The 16,928-nt window shown below is 60.7% G+C and overlaps 5 protein-coding genes across 5 annotated transcripts; all 5 read right to left on the bottom strand.

Annotated features, from left to right (window-relative positions):
* Window positions 1-1,215: 1,215 nt before the first annotated feature.
* LMXM_27_0870 (conserved hypothetical protein) lies at window positions 1,216-3,486 on the bottom strand (the record flags this gene model as incomplete). Its single annotated transcript, XM_003876612.1, has 1 exon — window positions 1,216-3,486. One exon carries the CDS (start codon window positions 3,484-3,486, stop codon window positions 1,216-1,218), a length of 2,271 nt encoding a protein of 756 aa, XP_003876661.1.
* Window positions 3,487-5,555: 2,069 nt separating this feature from the next.
* Window positions 5,556-8,663, bottom strand: LMXM_27_0860 (conserved hypothetical protein; the record flags this gene model as incomplete). Its single annotated transcript, XM_003876611.1, has 1 exon — window positions 5,556-8,663. One exon carries the CDS (start codon window positions 8,661-8,663, stop codon window positions 5,556-5,558), a length of 3,108 nt encoding a protein of 1,035 aa, XP_003876660.1.
* Window positions 8,664-9,459: 796 nt separating this feature from the next.
* On the bottom strand, window positions 9,460-11,244 carry LMXM_27_0850 (conserved hypothetical protein; the record flags this gene model as incomplete). The annotated part of the gene is made up of 1 exon (XM_003876610.1): window positions 9,460-11,244. The coding sequence occupies one exon, from the start codon at window positions 11,242-11,244 to the stop codon at window positions 9,460-9,462; it is 1,785 nt and encodes a 594-aa protein (XP_003876659.1).
* Window positions 11,245-12,063: 819 nt separating this feature from the next.
* Window positions 12,064-14,670, bottom strand: LMXM_27_0840 (conserved hypothetical protein; the record flags this gene model as incomplete). The annotated part of the gene is made up of 1 exon (XM_003876609.1): window positions 12,064-14,670. One exon carries the CDS (start codon window positions 14,668-14,670, stop codon window positions 12,064-12,066), a length of 2,607 nt encoding a protein of 868 aa, XP_003876658.1.
* Window positions 14,671-15,313: 643 nt separating this feature from the next.
* Window positions 15,314-16,738, bottom strand: LMXM_27_0830 (conserved hypothetical protein; the record flags this gene model as incomplete). The annotated part of the gene is made up of 1 exon (XM_003876608.1): window positions 15,314-16,738. The coding sequence occupies one exon, from the start codon at window positions 16,736-16,738 to the stop codon at window positions 15,314-15,316; it is 1,425 nt and encodes a 474-aa protein (XP_003876657.1).
* Between the last annotated feature and the right edge of the window lie 190 nt (window positions 16,739-16,928).

The following is a 16,928-nucleotide window of genomic DNA, read 5'->3' as shown; positions in this document are numbered from 1 at the left end:
AGGGGTGGGGATCGGGTGACGCATAGTTGGCCAGAGGCCCACAACCTCCTGGCGTGCAACGCGGCACAAAAAAAGACCCTTCCCAGGATAGGCGGCCTGCCCCTTATGAGACAACGCGGGCGCTGCGCACGCACACACGCACACAGGAACGTCATCGACTGTAGATCAAAGCATGTGCCTCCCAAACTGCCTGAACACGTTCCACGTCAACACAAATCATCACAGGAAAGAGAACGGAGGGTGTCGCGAGGACAGGGGAGAGGGGAGGAGACAGATGGCGGAACTGGAGTCACGCGAACGCCGCCGAGCACCCCGTTCCACCCCCCTCCACCCTTGAGAGCTTTTCGGTGACTTGTGCCGCGGCCTCATGCCGTTTTCCACGTTTGTGTTTTTCTACCGTAAAACGGACGGAGAGACAGAGGGATGTCTTATCATACATGAACGACTCGCGTGTCCGCTGAAACGCCGCGACGGCGGATGGCAACACAGCCGCAACCACAGATACAAGAAAGATAGGTGAGAGGAGGAGGAGGAAAGCGAGGGGGAGGCGGGAGAGGGAGGAAATACAAAGGACTGGTGTCACGTGCACGCACGCACTCCCCCCTCCTTTTCTCCCCCTGTGCGTATGTATGTAAGGTGGTACGACCCTTGCCCTCACCCCCTGCTCTATAGGGGAGGGGGTGCCATCTGAGAAGGCTTTCGTCAATCCTGGACAACGAGCAACCCGAACGATGATGGGAGGAGAAGGGAAGCAGAGGTCTAAATATGGACACCAGGCGCAAGAAGCAACGGTGGAAGCCTGACAACAGCCAAAATCAACGGAACTCCACACAGACACACACACACATGAAAAAGACCCTCTCCCCCTCCCCACACCAACAAAAAGAAGGACAACGCAGGGATGACAGTCGCCGTCTCCGAACTGCCACCGTACCTCGCGCACATCTGCACCCACCACAAGCGTGACACCTTTCTTTCCCGCATGGTCACTGGGACGGGGCGAGACGTGAGGAAGCGGGTAGCGCTCAAGACTCCAGCGAGATGGTTTTCCATGCATCACACTGCATCAGCTGCGGCTCTTGTATTCGTACTTTACATCGTACCTTTGTAGCTGCGGACATACACGCATACTTTACGAGAGATACAGGTGGGCACGCACCAGTTTCGGTGTCCTCCCCTCCGTCTGCTGCCATATCGCACCTACCTTATTCCAGCTTACTTTGAAGCGCCGTGAGAGGCGATGGCGACGACGGTGTGGGCGTAGGTCGAGGTGCCGTTCAGGAGGCGCATGAACTCCTCGTACGACACGCGAGGTGCCCCAGCAGGAAAGAGATTTTTCGCCAGCGCACCCATCTCTTCATCGGAGATGGAGGAGAGCTCCAGCTTGCGACGCACACACATCTTGAACTCATCAGATCCGATCAGGCTGTCCTTGGCGTAGTCGGTGATCGCGTGGAACTCTTTCATGAACAGCTGACGGCGTTGATGGTAGAGGTTGAGGAACTCCGCCGCACCTCGAGAAGCCGCCGCGTTTTCGCGGCTCTTGCGCTCCTTCTCCTCTGCCTCCTTGGGGTCGTCGAGGAACGACGCGATGGCGTGATCGGTGCCCTCCTGGTAGATTGCCTGCCACGAGCGGTTGTCGCTCGCCACCGCACCGTCCTCGGGCATGATGCGGCTGGCCACTTCTTCATAGCTGACGTACGACTCGCTGTTTTTGTCAAAGTACCGTAGCACGGTCAGGATCTCTTGTTCGGTAATGTCGAGGTTAAGCTCCTTCATGATGGACAGAAACACCTCCATGTCGAGGCCGCCGCCCCGGCTCTCATCGGCGAGGCGGAACGCCTCGGCGAGACCTGTGGTGCTACTCTGCAGCATCGCTCGCATCTTGCGGACGATTTTGTTGATGTCTGAGTGACCGAATTCCTCAGGGTTGTGCTCCATGTAGTTCAGCGAGTGCTCGTCTGAGTTGAGGATGACAAACGGGAACGAGTTGAGCACCACGCGCGCGCCGACGTAGAAGTCGTCCGCGCGGAAATACTCGCCGTCGGCGCGGCGCACCTTCTGACGCTGCAGGAACTTCCCGCCCACGATTCCGCTGTTGCGGATGACGGGCTCGAAGATGGAGACACTGTTGTCGGCCAGGTATACGGCTAGGACGAAGCGGCGCACCTTGTCTTCCTCTTTGCCGTTGTCCAGGCGGACGAGGAACTTGACAACGGAGTTGGCGAATCGGTGGCGGCGAAGCTCCTCGTGCTTCTCTTTGTGGTGCTCCCGCACCGTCTCTTCGGAGATCTCGCGACGCGTCGAGCACGGCGGTACAAACGGCGGCGGCGTGGCGCCGGGAATGGGTGTGTATGCTGTGATGCCGAATTTCTTCGCCATGTGGTCACGGGTGTACTGGTTGTAGTCATGGATTTTCACCTGGCGGCCGTAGAGGTTGAGCACGTTTCCAATGCGGATGTCTTCGTCGGTGTAGTAGACGGTGTTCGCGTCCTCCTTGAAGGTGACGGAGCCAAGAGACGAGGAGTCGAACTTGCCGGACGCGCTTGTCGGCTTCGCGATGCGCTGGCGGCTTAAGAACTTGGGAAACGGGTCGCGGCCGCTGTTCTGTACATCCTTCTCGACGAACGCGATACTGCCGTCGCTAAGGAAGTAGTAAAGTGTGAGAAAGTGCTTTGTGCCGTAGAGGCTCGTCGTGTCGTCCCACGTGCAGTCGCACCGCAGCACCTTGCGGTCAAACTCGAGGAATTGCCGGGTCGCTCGTACCTGGGCCGGCGAGAGCATCGTGTTGAGTGGGCTGGACGCCGCGATGGATGGGACGTCGTGCGCCTTGGCCACAGGGCGGCTGCGCATCGTGGTGTACGCGTCCGTCGGCGGCACGATGGCCGGCGGCACCTCTTCCCCAGCCTCTTTGAGTAGAGCCCGGGTGAAGGGGTCGGCGTCGTACACCTCGTATGTGCGGCCGTAGAAGGACACCGGCTCGCCCACCTTCAGCTGTGCGGCGGTGATCGGCGTGCCGTCCGGGTTGGGGACGATGTGGCGCTTCAGGTTGGCGGGAAAGGCAAACCCGGAGTTGTCTTGTTTCGGCTCCGTCACGCTCATTGTGCCATCCTCGAGGTAGAAGTTGAGGATCACCTTGCGCACCCGCTCCGTCTCCTGTGCACTGTCCGAGACTGGCTCGATACAGTAGCCGTAGTAGCGGAGCACGCGGCCGGTCGGGTCCTCCGTGCTCTGCTCGTCAGCCCCAGCCGCCTCCGCGACGGCCGTCACGACGCCCTTGAGCGTGGAGCCGGGGTAGGGACAACTGCCGTCGGTGAGAGTGCGATCGGCAGGCACGCCAGCGATGGCCGTCGCGCAGTCCAGCTTCACACCATGTATCTGGCGACGATCGTAGTTGCGGCGCATCATCTCCTCGCCACAGGACAGTCCCGGCACCATCGGGAGCCGGAACTCCTTCTGCATCTGCTGCGACTGGCTGTAGGCCATGATGTCGGTAGCAAGGAGGGAAAGAGTTGGGAGGGGAGGGGGGAGGGGGCGCTACTTGTTGGCGCAGCCTCTACGACTACACAGCGCCGAAGAGAAAACAATCTACTAAAAAAACGAAGAATACAGCAGCAGAGACAGTACAACCTTTCCACTGGAGAGAGAGAGACACCAAAGACCCCGTAATGTCGAATGTGGCGTGGAGGCTTGTCGAAGATGTGAAGATTTGGCTAGTACGGAGAGAGGGAGAGGGAGGCAGCAGGGCGAAAGCGGAGAAAGCAAGACAAAATGAGATGAGCCGATGACCACATCCACCACCTCACGTCGGGTGTCACAACAGACAGAAGGCAAACCGTGAAGGCATTCGGTGGAAAGGGGGCCGAATGTCCCCCCTCCCCCTCACAATCTGGTCTGATTAGTGAACGGCTTGCTTGCCGGCGAATCAACACAGGATAAGGGGGAGGGGGGAGGGAGAGGATGCCACGTCGGGGCCGCCTTTGCGGTGAGGAGGCGCAACAGCGAAAGAGAAACGAAGCGGTGGGTACGCAACGGCGTGGGTGCTCTATCATATTAATATCATCGTTTTGTGTGCATGTGTGTGTGTGTGTGCCTGTACAGAGTAAAGAACTGGCGCACTTTGATGTCATTTGTAGGAGCCCGAGAGGAACCGAAGAAATGGAAGGAAGTAAGGCGGGGCGGGGCGGGGGTGGCAGGGGACGAAATGGAGTGGTGCGCGGGAAGACAGCAAAAACAGTAATCGATACAGTAGAGATGGTCAAGTCAAGAGCCGTCGCTCCGCCTCTCTCCCTTTCTCTCTCCCCCAGCCCCCCGCCTCCCACCCCCGCCGCCGTGCATCTATAGATATTTTAAGAACACATGCATACATATAAATATATATATATATATATAATATATACATATATATTCCTTCTAGGCAACATGTGTGCGCGTCGCCTGCTTTTCACCCTTCCCGTCCTCCTCTCCTTGCTGCTGCACTGCCCTCAAAGAGAGGACGCCACGGCTGCCGCTTCCCTCTCGCCCGACCAAGCAAAGCGATAACAACAAAGAAATAAGCAAAGGGAAAGAGAGAAACACACATACACACAGGGGGAGAGGCGGTCGTGTGAGCGGGCTTCCTCCCGAAGACAACGCGTGAAAGAGAATACGGCAGAGATACAAGGAGGATAACTGTAACGCCGCAGCCAAGGGGGAGGGGAAATGGTGTTTGTGTGTGTATATATATTTTTTTTTTTTGGGGGGGGGGGGGGAGGTGGAAGGGAGGGGGACTCATTGTACATGGGGATCGAGAAGGCGAAAAAAGGGAGAAATGCGGTAGACGAACAAACAGAACGAGCGAAGGAACATCGTGGCGGGCTGTAGCCTTCTGCGTACACGATATCGGCTCTATTTTTCCTTGTATGAGTGACCTCTCCACCCGGATAACCGGGAAGGGGGTGGGGTTGACCCCTCAGTGCGTGGTGTCGCAGGGCCCAGCACCAACAACGTAGGGGAGGTCAGAGCGATGTATCGCTGCTGATGTCACTGGTGAGGTTGTGGACGGCGTGGCGTCGGAGCGGCCTGCGACGGCGGACACCATTGTGCCGTCCACATGATGGGGACAGAGTGCCAGCGTGACTCGAACACATCTCACCCACCCCCTCCCCGGCCCCTCACTCTGCCCACTGGTGCAGGGGGCCTGCGCCACTCTCGAGGAGGGTGCGGCACGTGGGGACCGGCGCAATGGGTGTGTCTGTGCCGAGCTTTGGACGGAGGCCGCACCGAGATGACTGGGTCGGCGCAACGCTGTACCGCGTGTGTCCAGGGCTGCTGCGCGCCAGGCCATGTGCGCCTGTGCGACGGGGCCCGGCTGGGGTGGAGTGGCGTGCAGCTCGTGCTGCAGGGCAGAGCAATGGGCACACGCCGAAACAAAACAAAAGAAAGGAGTGGCTTCTTCACCTCAGTATGTTGTACAATCAACGATGCCGTGCCGAAGCGCGCATGGGTACACAGTCCGGAAACAAAGCAGGTCTCCCCACCCAACAAGTGCACAGAAGCCCATGCTCAATGCCTCATCACAACGAAGGTTGATCGAGTAGACTACGAGGAGGGATAGCGAAACTGCAGAGGTGATTGTTCGCTAACAGCACCACCGCTACCCCCGAGCCACCGTACCGCACGTCCACAATCCGTCGTGCGACGCCAGTCGCGTCTGTTGCCCAGCGACGGCAGAAGACGTACACGTCAGTTGTGTCAACCATCTGCAGAAGACCGTCATCGTAGCCAATGAAGACGATTCGATCCCCCGCGTGTGCGGCGATAGCGGTGCAGTTGGTAGTCTGGGCTGCCGTGGCCACTGCCGTCGCCGAGGACCGACACAGGGACGCCCCCTGCAGTTTGGGTGTATAGCTGATCGGTCGCTTCGAGGCAGATGCTGCAGACGCGTCGTTGCTCAGTAAAACGGCGCCGTCGTGCGTTACGCGACCACACTCTCGACCCGTGTTATCGAAGAGTGCCACTTCGTTTGCGACATCAGCTTCTTCTTGCCGCACCGCCGCCAGCCGCACCCTCTCTGTCCCCACGTCGCACAGGAGCGCTGTCAGCTGCGTCGTCCGCACTTTTGACGGCATCAGTACTCGTTTGCTGTTCTCAAAGATGTCGAGGCAGAGAAGATCTGAGTTTCGACTTTGCGCGGTCACCGCTGTGGCTGAGAAGGACGGCGACTCGTCGAAGTTGCGCTGAATGGTGTTTACATGCCCGGACGACGACGCCATGACAAGCACCTCGGGTGTGTTCCAAAGGCCTAAAGAAGGGGCAGCAATGGCCACGCTGGTGCGAAAACAGCGCACCATGGTGCCATCGCTACTGCACACGAGAAGCCCACCGATGTCACGCGGAGAGGCTTGCTCGTCTGAGCCTATCTTGCTCACCCATGTCATGGCGAACGTGCGTTCGTGGTGGCTGGCAGCATATACAGTGCAAGGAAGGGCAACATCTCCTTCCCATTGTGACACCATCGTCTCCACCGTCGCCCTGGGCTCCAGCTGAAGCGCGGAGAGGGATAGGCGTTGCGACGCCCGACGCGAATCGGGCACTTCGGCAACAGCCACCATGACGACCGACGACGCTGCGTCGTCTGCGATGGCGGCCACGCTGCCGTTTGGCTTGGCATCCCACTGCACCGGCATCAGCGCTGTCCAGACCTTTTGCGCCGGTTTATGGAGAGCGTGCAACAGCTGGCCACACCGTGTCCCGACCCAGAGCGAGAGGGTGCCATTGCCGCTGAGGCACAGGTGCGCGCACGACACCTTTATGTTGTCCTTGAGGGGCACGGCGGCGACTTGGCCAACTTCTCCAGTGGCGGTCAGCTCCACGACAAGGATGGCACCTTGTTTGCCAGCGGTGGATGCCCTCAGCCCCGCCACCACGGCCGCCACCCGTTTCCCATCAGAGTCCCCTTTCTCCGCAGTGTTCGGTGGCAGAGCGAGTACGTGCAAGAAGTGGGTTATCAACGGCGCAGCGCCCTCCTTCTTGGCTGCTGCGCTGCCAGCCGCTGCCCGCCCCAACTCCGGCATGGCCCTCCACACGCACATAGACCCGTCGGCTGCGCCGGTGCACAGGGTGTCCCAGCGGAGATCTGGTGTCAAGGACAAGCACACTCCGCGGATCGCCGTCGCGTGCGGCCTGGCAGTCCACAGCAGCTGCAGCTCGTTCTCTATCCCAGACGCAAAGCGCGCGTAGCTCGCGACGCTCAGTGCACCGTCGATCGTGCCCCAGACGAGCTCCTTCAGCTGCGGCACGAGCACGGGAATCGCTGCGGTGCTGGTGACAGCGCAGGTGGCGCCGCTGGTGCGGTGGTAGATGCGGGCGCAGTCGAACAGACTCGTGCTTACCACGACATCCTCGTCCGTGACGACGCAGTCCACGGTGGCGGAGTGCGCCTTGTGGTACCAGCGGCACTTGACGTTGACGTACACCGGGTCGGCGGACAAGGCAGCAGCCTTCGGCGACACCTCTGCAGATGTCGCGTTCTCCACATCCACCGTCCACTCCTGTATGTACCCGCTGGTGCTGCCGGCCAGGAGGTACACTGTCGACGACTCCGACAGGGGCGCCGCGGCACTGAGTCGAAGTGACGAAGGGGAAGCGAGGGGGGACAGACTAGAGTGGCCTAACGCGGTAGTCACCGCCACCACTCCGCCACTGGTGCGATTGTATGGACACACATGCAGGAACGTAGTGCCACCGTCCGGATCGACGATAGACTGCACAATTTGGAAAGCGAGAGCGTCGGCCGTGCCCATGCTCACCACGCTGCCCCGGCCCTTCCGCTTTGCCGGTGCATCGGGCAAGCGGACAAAAGCCAGTGCGCAGCGAGTCGCGGCAGCCACCACCGTGTCTGCTGCGATAAACTTCAGCGAGTGCACGCTCCCCAGCTCCGCTGTGGCCAACACCCACAGAAGCTGCACCGGGTCCTCGTTAGCGACGGCGCTGTTCGAGGCGCCTGGGTTGTGCTGATGGCTCCAGAGTCGCACCGTGCCGTCGAGGCTTGCCGTTGCGATAAGCGTCGAGGTTTCCATCGGCCACACCCCCAACGCGGTTAAGCGACCGCTGTGGCCTCTCAGCACTGTGACGCTGCGAAGGGTAGAGCGGGACCATACGTACACGCAAGCCTCTTCCTCCGAACCAGATGTGGCCGCCGAGCCCTCCACGGTTGTGTACACGTACGACGCCGCGACTGCACAGTGATCCACATTGAACGACGGGGGAAAGAGGCAGGCGGCGACGACGGCGCCGGTGAGTCCATTCCACACCAGCAGGCGACCCTTCTCGTGCTTTGAGATGACGTGCAGCTGCGGCGTGGCAGATGGCATGGAGTTCCCTCTGATGTTGACACGCTGCGCTGCTACAAGAGTGGACGGTATCGGTAACGAGGCGCTGCGCGTGTTGGCGACCAGTTGCTGGATCCCACGAGTGCCGGAGACTGCGTAGGTCTGACGTTTTGCACGGCCAAGGGGCGTGTACAGTGGCAGCACCTGCGCATAACTATCCGTGACCTTGGCATCCGTGACCGTCGACACCTTCCCCACTGCCCCATCGGCGTCGGACGGCGGCACCAAGTGTGCGCCACGCACCCCAAAAGGGCTTCGCAGCACGTTCATGGAAAACACAGTTCCTTGCATGGTGCGAAGGGAGAGAGAGCGGGGGGGGTGGAGAGAGATACGATGACTATGAGCCAGCGAGCACAACAGGGAGGGAGACAGAGGATCTTGCCGTACTCCACTGCATAGAACAGAAAACGCGCGGCGCGTGCCCTTGTCAGTCGTGTCCGGTGCTTTGGAGGTGGAAGGAGTGCGGTTTGGGGTGTGGGGAGGGTGTGCAGGTGTTCTCGTGTGACATGCTCCGTTGTCGGTGGCGCGTGTACGTGTGTTGGCCAGGGGGGAGGAAGAGAAAGACGTCGAGGGTAAGGGGTGGGGTTGCGAAACAGTGACGACAGCATGTGTGCATGTGGCTTCGCGAGAGGTATCGCTCGAGTACACGACAAGTACATAAAACGCAGTGCTCGCGAAACGGGCGTTGCTGTGGTCACCCCACGCAGGCTTCCGCCACAGGTGCCCTCCCCCCCAATGGGTACAAAGTAACATGAGACGGCACGGTGCCGCCTTTTCCAGTGAGCTTCGTGTCGTGTGTTCTTCATTAGTCCACTCCTTCTCTTGCCGGAGGGAGACGAGGCGTGAGCCCTTCCTCGATACGCCACCCTCTCCCCTTCTCCCCTTCCGCTGTCCGCAGCAGAGGCGCTCGTTTCTTGTTCGTCGAGCGAGGCACGCATGCGTGTGGATGGGGGGAGGAGGAGGAGGAGAGAGAAAAGCAAGACATGGACTGCGAGTGAGGGTCGCATCATCCATCCAAGCAGCGAACCGTCCTCCCTCTGCTCACACGCGCGCATCTGCCCTCGCTAGAGGAAACGTGATAGGTATCTCACAGGCAGCCCTCCGGCTTGACCCGTTTGCGGGTGTGAATTGAAGACCTCGACGTGCTGGAGTGTTCAGACGAGGACAAAGATGACGTGCTGCCTGAACTGCTACTGCTGGTGAGGTGGCTGATACTGCTGCGACGAGAAGGTGACGGTGGCGCGGTGGACGGCACGAAGGAACTATTCAATGCGGTGTTGGACCCAACGGCAGGTCTCCAGGACTGGGAGGTGGATTGGGTGTGCTGCATGAGTAGCTCAAGCGTCAGCACCGGGCGATTGATCTCCTCCGACGCAACGTCGGCCCGACATACGGAGTGACTCAGCCGCCGAGAGGTCTCCGCGTGCGAGAGGCCCTCGTGGTGCGCCTGTTCCGCTGCGGACACGAGAGCGACTCGATAGCACTCATCCTCAAAGACCGTGGTCGGCACGGGGACGGCTGTCGTGAAGGCGTCTCCTTGCCTGTGATAGTCTCGAGAGCCCTCCGCTATTGGGTGGTAGGGCTGCGTGTACACTGTCCGATGTGCCACGTCAGCTGCCCGGGCTGTCCCCACCGCGGACTCGCTGCACCGAAGTGGCACAGCCTGTCCTTGTGGGCCTGCGTACTCGGGGCGGGCCAGCAGAGGCTTGGGAAGACGCTCCCGCCGGAGTCGATACACCGCCAGCGACAGCGGCACCTTGTGCAGCGGCATCCAGGATTGCTCGCGGTACTCATCAAGGCGACAATGGTCGACGCCTACCATAACTCGCGACCTCGTGCGGGCCACGCGGTACCTTCGCCGGTCTGCCGGCAAATCGGCAAGACAGCTGGAGCGCGTGCGGTGTACAACCTGAACCGTTCTGGTGTAGAGACTGGGGAGCGCACGATGCCACAAGACAGGTGCCCCGCCCTGCGCACCTCGTAGCGTCGACGGGGGAAAGAACCTGTCGGCGGGTGCCCCCGACGCCTCTGAGGCGTTTGACACCGTCCGCGAGCCGTGCCAGTAGTCGACACGGTCGCCATCGCGCGCAGCCACGGCGCTGGAAGGGGCCACAAGGTCCTGCTCGTGCGGCAGTGGGTAGAACATGTCGCCCCCACCCGGGCGGCGTGACAAGAGTGTTGGGACGCCGTTGACGTAGATACGACTGTAGTAGTGCGTCGGCGTGATGAGTGGTGTGGAGCGGAGCGTCTCGTCGATGTCGTCGTCCGCCATCCACGACGCGGTGGCGCGGTGCGCCGCGGAGGAGAAGTGGAAGTGCACGTCCTCGAGTGCGCGCCAGCGCGGCGGACGGCGGCTGATGCGCGTGAGGCGGAGCTCACAAGGGACGCAGAGGTAGTAGTATGCTTCACGCGTTTCTGGGGTCTGGGATGGCGCCGGGGAAGAGAACGCCCCGTCACCCGAGGAGCAAGAGGATACGGCCCCGGGGGCCTCAGCCTCGCCTTCCCGGGATGCATGCACCTGATCGTCCTCGTTCGCGCTCTCCTCCGTATCCGCGCGTGCGGCTACATCCACTGCGTACGCCGCGGCGTCGTCCTCGACAACCAGTCGGCGACGTAGGCCGTGCTGCTCCAGTCGCGCTAACAGGTGCTCTACCGGGGTGGCGCGCCGTCCCTCACCGACGTTGACAACCTCTAAGTCAAAGTTCGCATCCGCCCTGGACGCCACAGAGCGGGAGGATACAATGGCGCCGGACTGGTGAAGACGGCTGCGCAGCCGGTTCAAATCGGCCTCCGACGGCACCGCAGCAGCACCTGCCATACTCAACCGCGCGGACGGCGGCCTGCTCCACCATGACGGGCGCTGCATCCCCATATTCCCTCAGCAGCGAGGGCAAGAGGGGGAACCGACACGACCACTGCCGTGTGTTAGTGTGTGCACTGCCGCACGGACAGCGCTGTTTTTGGCGCAAGGCACGACCATAGTGACAGTTCGGATGTCGACAAGGGAGAGGAGGAGCAGGTGAGAAAGAGTCCAGCCGAGTAGGGGTAGCGTGGCTTCCATGCACAGCACACTGGCCACGAGTAGCATCACGCAGCTGTGTACATCGCGTACGCCAGGAACCGGCTAGAATGGGGCACCGCCAAGCAGAGCAGCAACGGCAACAGCAAAAAAAAGCGTGTGAGACATGTGACGCATGTCTGTCGTCTCACAGAAAAGTCAGTGGCGAGTCGCACACGAGCGTCGCCGCAGACAGCGCGAGGAGCAACGACGACACAGATGCGGCGAAGGAAAGGCGCTGCTTCCTCTCACGCCCACCTCTGAAACCGCCTCAGATCATTTGCTCTCGCTGCATGCATGTGCGACCACTTGTTCTCACCTTTCTTGTACTGTTAGCGCAAACAGTGCCATCGCGGTCGCCAGTGCGTCTCCTGCGCACCTGTTTCGCTTTGTGTCTCTCCCTCCTCACATACACAACCATCACACTTGGTGGTGACCCAAGAAAAAAACATACGCGGTTGTGAGACTCAACGGGGGCGCAGATGCCTGTCTGCGCGTGCGAGGAGAGAGAGGGGTGTGGAGGGCGAGCACAGACGGAGACGCCCGCACACTTGCTGTCGAGACCCGTGTCTTTCGTTCAGCACTTTGCCGCCGCTGCGCACCTCACGCGAGCCGCCTTCGCTCCCTTCTAGCTCAATGCGACTCCTCCGCGTCGCCTACCATAATCGACATGCACTGCTCCGTGAAAAACTCGTTGACTGGCCCCGGGTCGATCACGAGAGAGAGCGCAAACGGCAGTGTGGTTGTGATTTCCACCGCATCTTTCTTTTCCAGGAGCACAACTGTGGGTGGCGGCGCAGCTGAGCCGGCGACGGGGCCCGAGAGCGGGCACTCAAAGATGCGACGCACGATATCCATAGGCGTGTCGGTCACCGACTCGCTGATAGGGGTCCTAAGAAACTCACTGTACTGGTCCTTTAGCCCCGCCAGAGTTGCCATATCCTTCTCGGCATCGCCACGGACACTAGTGACCGGTTCGCCAGCCATACTGGAGGGCGGTCTCCCGGCCTGCGTGTTCGCGTGAAAGACAACGTACTCGAAAATCAGCAAGGCAGAGAGAAAGTGCATGTTGCAGTTGGCATTGAAGGGCGTCTGTCGTGAACGCTGACGAGCCTCGTCGCTGTGGTGGATGTGGCGGGAGCACTGGTCGAGGTGTGCGCGGGTCGCTGTCGCAGCGGCCCTCAGCAAGGTTTCCACCTCTGAAAAGACTTCTAGCAGGCGCTGCACCATGGTGCCTCTGTTTGTGCTGTTCATCTGGGGATCAATGAAGAGCGCCAGCATGTCGACCGTGGAGCGCCACGACACCGCCGTGTGCGAGGAGGACGCCGTCTGTCGATAGCTTTCCATAGCATGAACGGTGTCTTCGGTACACGCGACAGCGAGGGGCAGCGCAACCCCCACTACACCAATGTCCCACAGATCCTTCTCCCGCTCCGGGGCGGTGGCTCGTGCCTGCTTCAAGAAGTGGGACAGGGAGCGAGAGAGGTCGAACACGAGCACACCTCCAGCGCCGTGCACCTCCTCACTCACGCGCAGTGGTGCTTCCGCTGAGCCGAGAAAGCTTTGCAGAATGTCCGCGGGTGGTATGTAGTCGAGCAGCACGCAGCCGCGCAGCATCCGAGCGACGGGGATGGGAAAGGCGTCCAGCAGGGGCCCATTCCTCAGCTGCTGCCTGTGAAAGTTCAGCACACCGCGCAGTATCGACTCCAGCGCGCTATGGCACAGGCTTGAGCGCGTCATCTTGAGCCCCGCTAAAGCGTTGATGAAGGAAAGCGCCGTGTCCACGGTCAGCGAGGACGGAAATATGTCATTCCTGGTGGTCACAAACGTAACGAAGCCGTCGCAGCGAGTGACGCGCAGCGCCGCCAGCGCGGCTGCAAGTTGCGCGACCGTGCGGAAGGAGATGGCACCGAGCACCTCTTCCGCAGAAGAAACAGTGAGGCGGTTGCCCGCCTCGTGCGCAATCGTCTCCACTGCCGCTGTCGTTTTGGGCGATAGTCGTATGCGGCGCAGCACCTGTAGCGCGGTGACAAGGTCCTGCAGGCGGAGCTGGTGCACGTTCGCGCACATCACCTGCAGCACGAGCTCCGCACGCTGCTGGGTATTCTGTGCAGATGTCATGCTAGGAAACTGATCGAGCAAGGGGAGCAGCTTCAAGAGGTCGCCGTAACTAAGGTCAAAAGGAAACTCCGCGCTGACAGGGCTCCCCACCTCCACATCTGGGATAACACTGCGCTGCTCGGCGTACTGAAATACGCGCTGCATTGCCGCCGCCCCAACGCTTTCGCAGTTGACGGAGCATGGTGCTTTCACGTCATGCGACGACGACGTGGCTGTGCAGTCCTTTGACACACCCAGCGCAGACCGCAATTCCTTCTCGATGGCAGGGTAGTCTCGGACGAAGTTCCGCAGTTCGCTGAACTCCCTCGGGAAGTTCAGTAGTGCGCGGGCAACGTTCAGCCAGTGCGCCCCGCGCAGCACGGACGCGTTTTCGAAGATAAAGCGCAGGAGGTTGTTGCGTAGCAAGTTAAGGCTCTCGCTGGGGACGCCCGTCATGCCTTCCTTTGGGGCGCGCCGGGATTCCTCGACATAGGCACGGCACGATTTGGAGAGCGCGCGCAGAACCCGCACGGCGTCGAAGGCGCTACACGACGACTCGTTCCTCTTCGTCTTCGCCTTGTCGAAGTCGAGCACCCACTTTTCTCCACTGTAGAGGGGTACAACAACGAGTATGCTCAGAGCGTGAAAGCCTGACTCTGTGAGTGCAAACATGACCCTGCCCAGCTCGTTCAGAGTGCCAAAGTTCAGTCGCGAGATCAGTACTGGGTAGACCTCCATGTCTGTCACGCCCGCCTTACAAAGATATTCGATGATCTTGCTTGCCTGTGGCGAGGACATCTTCGGAAGAAAGCGCATGCGCTGATGGTCCTCCTTGATGCACGTCACGATCGCCTGCACAAAGCTCGCTTCTGGACGGGCACCAACGATGACAGCTGCGAAGGCCGCGTCGCGGGTGAGCTGGCCGAGGAAGTGACGGAGGTCCGTTGAGTTACCGCGCCTGTCCAGCTCCGTTCCCGTCAGCACTGGCATTACCTCCGCCTTGAGAAAGCGCTTTATCTCACCGTGAGGGACTGGATGAGTACGATTCTTCATGTCGAGGAGCGCGTTCAGCTTGGTCGCCGCGTCCGTAATGGCAGCCGCTGTGACAACAGCGAGGCTCCGCCGACCGATACGCAGCATTTGGAGCGGCAAGGAAGGCTGTGTATCTATGTGTGTGTGGGGGGGGGGCCTGTGTGACTGTTGTTCTTGCTCCCATTTCCCCGCTCTCGGGCAGAGCGCGCCATATCCATACGCACGCAGGTAGAGGACAGTGAAGACGGAGGTGGATTCAGGAGGACGCCAGTTGTGCAGAGCCGAGAGGATGCAACAAGCACAGCACATGCGTCGTTGTGGGCGTTCGTCGATGCCGGGGAAGAGAGGGAGAGAGTAGGCATCATGAGCCGCCCTTCGTATCACACGAGGGACCATCATCTGCAGGATAGAACGACACGGTGCGCATAACATTTGGAAACCGTGTTCGCATTCACTCGCGACCACGTCGCGCATAGGGGAGGCAGGACGTTTCACAAGACGTTCGACGTCCTGATTTGGTCTCGCAGGCCGTACCATTTTTTTCTTCTCCTTTCGACAGTGTGAGCGCTGCTGCATCTTCGAGAGATGCCTCACACCATTCTGTAACGTAGACGCTTCACTAGCTCCCCCCTCCTCCACCCGCAGTTGCCTTGGTGGTCAGCAGAGTACCCGGACGAGGGAGGAAATAGAGGTACCCAGTGACTCACACCCCGCGGCCTTCTTCCTCCTGTCATTATTCGACTTGTCACCTTCACTGCTTTTCCTGCTCATCGGCGTGCCGCCGACGCTGCTTTTCGTCGTGGAGCTGGTGTATGTGGCGGTTGAGCTCCGTAATGCGCTCCAGTAAGGCCGTTCGCGACGAAAGTAGCAGCGCTGTCCACGCCGCCGCGACCGCGTCGCGGTTCCCCGCGGTGGTGCTCCACCGCGTGCCGCCAACGAAGATCCTCTCAGAATGTTCCCTCAGCTCCCTCGTCACGCGCCGCTTTCGCTCCACCTCCGCGCAAACGTCGTACAGGTCTTTCGGGCAAAGGCCCCACGTTGCGCTGCCCACATCGAGTCCTTCAAGACATGATGAGGCCGCCGTCTCTCCTGTAACACGCACGCCATTGCAGAGGACACCTAAATGGTTGAAGTACACCAGAAAAAGGGCAAAGGCAGCATGGCGAGGCGTGGAATCGGTAAAAGGGATCAAGAACCTTTCCCTGTCCTCCTCCTCGTAGTCGCCGGAGGCTCGGCGCCGCCCCAGCGACGCGGTCTCGTAGTACGGGCGCACTCGCTTTCGCAGTCGGGTGACGGCCGTCCCCTTCACAAACTCCGCCGAGTCGAAACGTGGCGCGGTTTCCGTTGCGGCGGCGAAACGAGGGACACCTGTATAGCACGTAAAGGAGGCGGCGGCGCAGCGCTCGCCGTCCGGTGGAACCGCTGTCGCGCTGTTCGCCTCGCGATCCGGCTGCTGCTGCTGCTGCTGGCTGGCGGCGGGGGATGCATTCGCTCCTTCTTCGATGAGGGAAATGGGCTGGCCGCGGAAGCGCAGTGGAAATGGAATGCGCGGTGGCAAATAGAGAGACGCCTCGCTGGCGCGCACGTCGCTGTGGGCCCGCATGGAAAGCCGAAATTCCTCGGCATCCGCCCACACTGTCGTCCACGCTTCCCGCCTCGGCGACTGTGGTCTGTGACCCGGACACGGCGCCAACCGGTTCAGCCACTTCTCGACGTTCTCCATCCCCATCTGTGCTGCGTGACGCGCCGATGTGACAGTTGGCCCTGTGCTTCCCGCGGTGCTGAAGGGACTTGAGCGATATTTAGAGCGCTTCAGCGGGGGATCAGAGGACCTGGGGGGCAGAGGCAGCTCCGAGGTGCACAGTGTGAGCGGGTATTCCGGCCGAATCAGATGTGCCTCGCCGGTACGAAAGGCGTGCTCGTTTGCCTGCTGGAGAGTGCCACGTGCGAGGTCGTCTTCCGTGTCGTTCCCGGTGTCGACTTGCGAGGCGACAGTCCTAGGTGTGTACACAGCCGCGTCGGTGAACTCCACGAACGACGCGGCGATCGGGTCGATGATGACACCACCACTGAGCACGCCAAAGCAGTTGAAGAGGGGACAGTCCGAGTCGATGGAACGCCTCGTCTCCTCCGCTGAACCGGCGGAGAAACTGAAGTGCGCATTCGCCGATGGCATCGTGGGGGGTGCCGTCGCGGCCTCGCGATGAACGCCGGAAAACACATCCACTGGGCGAAATCGGCCGCTGGCGTCCGCCGTGCGGCATACAAAGCCGTTCAAGAGAAGGAACACACCAGGCTCATTGACTTTCCGGAGTGACCGCGAAGCGGACGCGCAACTCGGTAGCTGAGATACACTGGTTACCGTG

The sequence above is a fragment of the Leishmania mexicana genome, chromosome 27 (genome assembly GCF_000234665.1).
Source record: "Leishmania mexicana MHOM/GT/2001/U1103 complete genome, chromosome 27".
Lineage (NCBI taxonomy): Eukaryota > Euglenozoa > Kinetoplastea > Trypanosomatida > Trypanosomatidae > Leishmania > Leishmania mexicana.
This window is presented reverse-complemented; position numbering and strand designations above follow the sequence as displayed.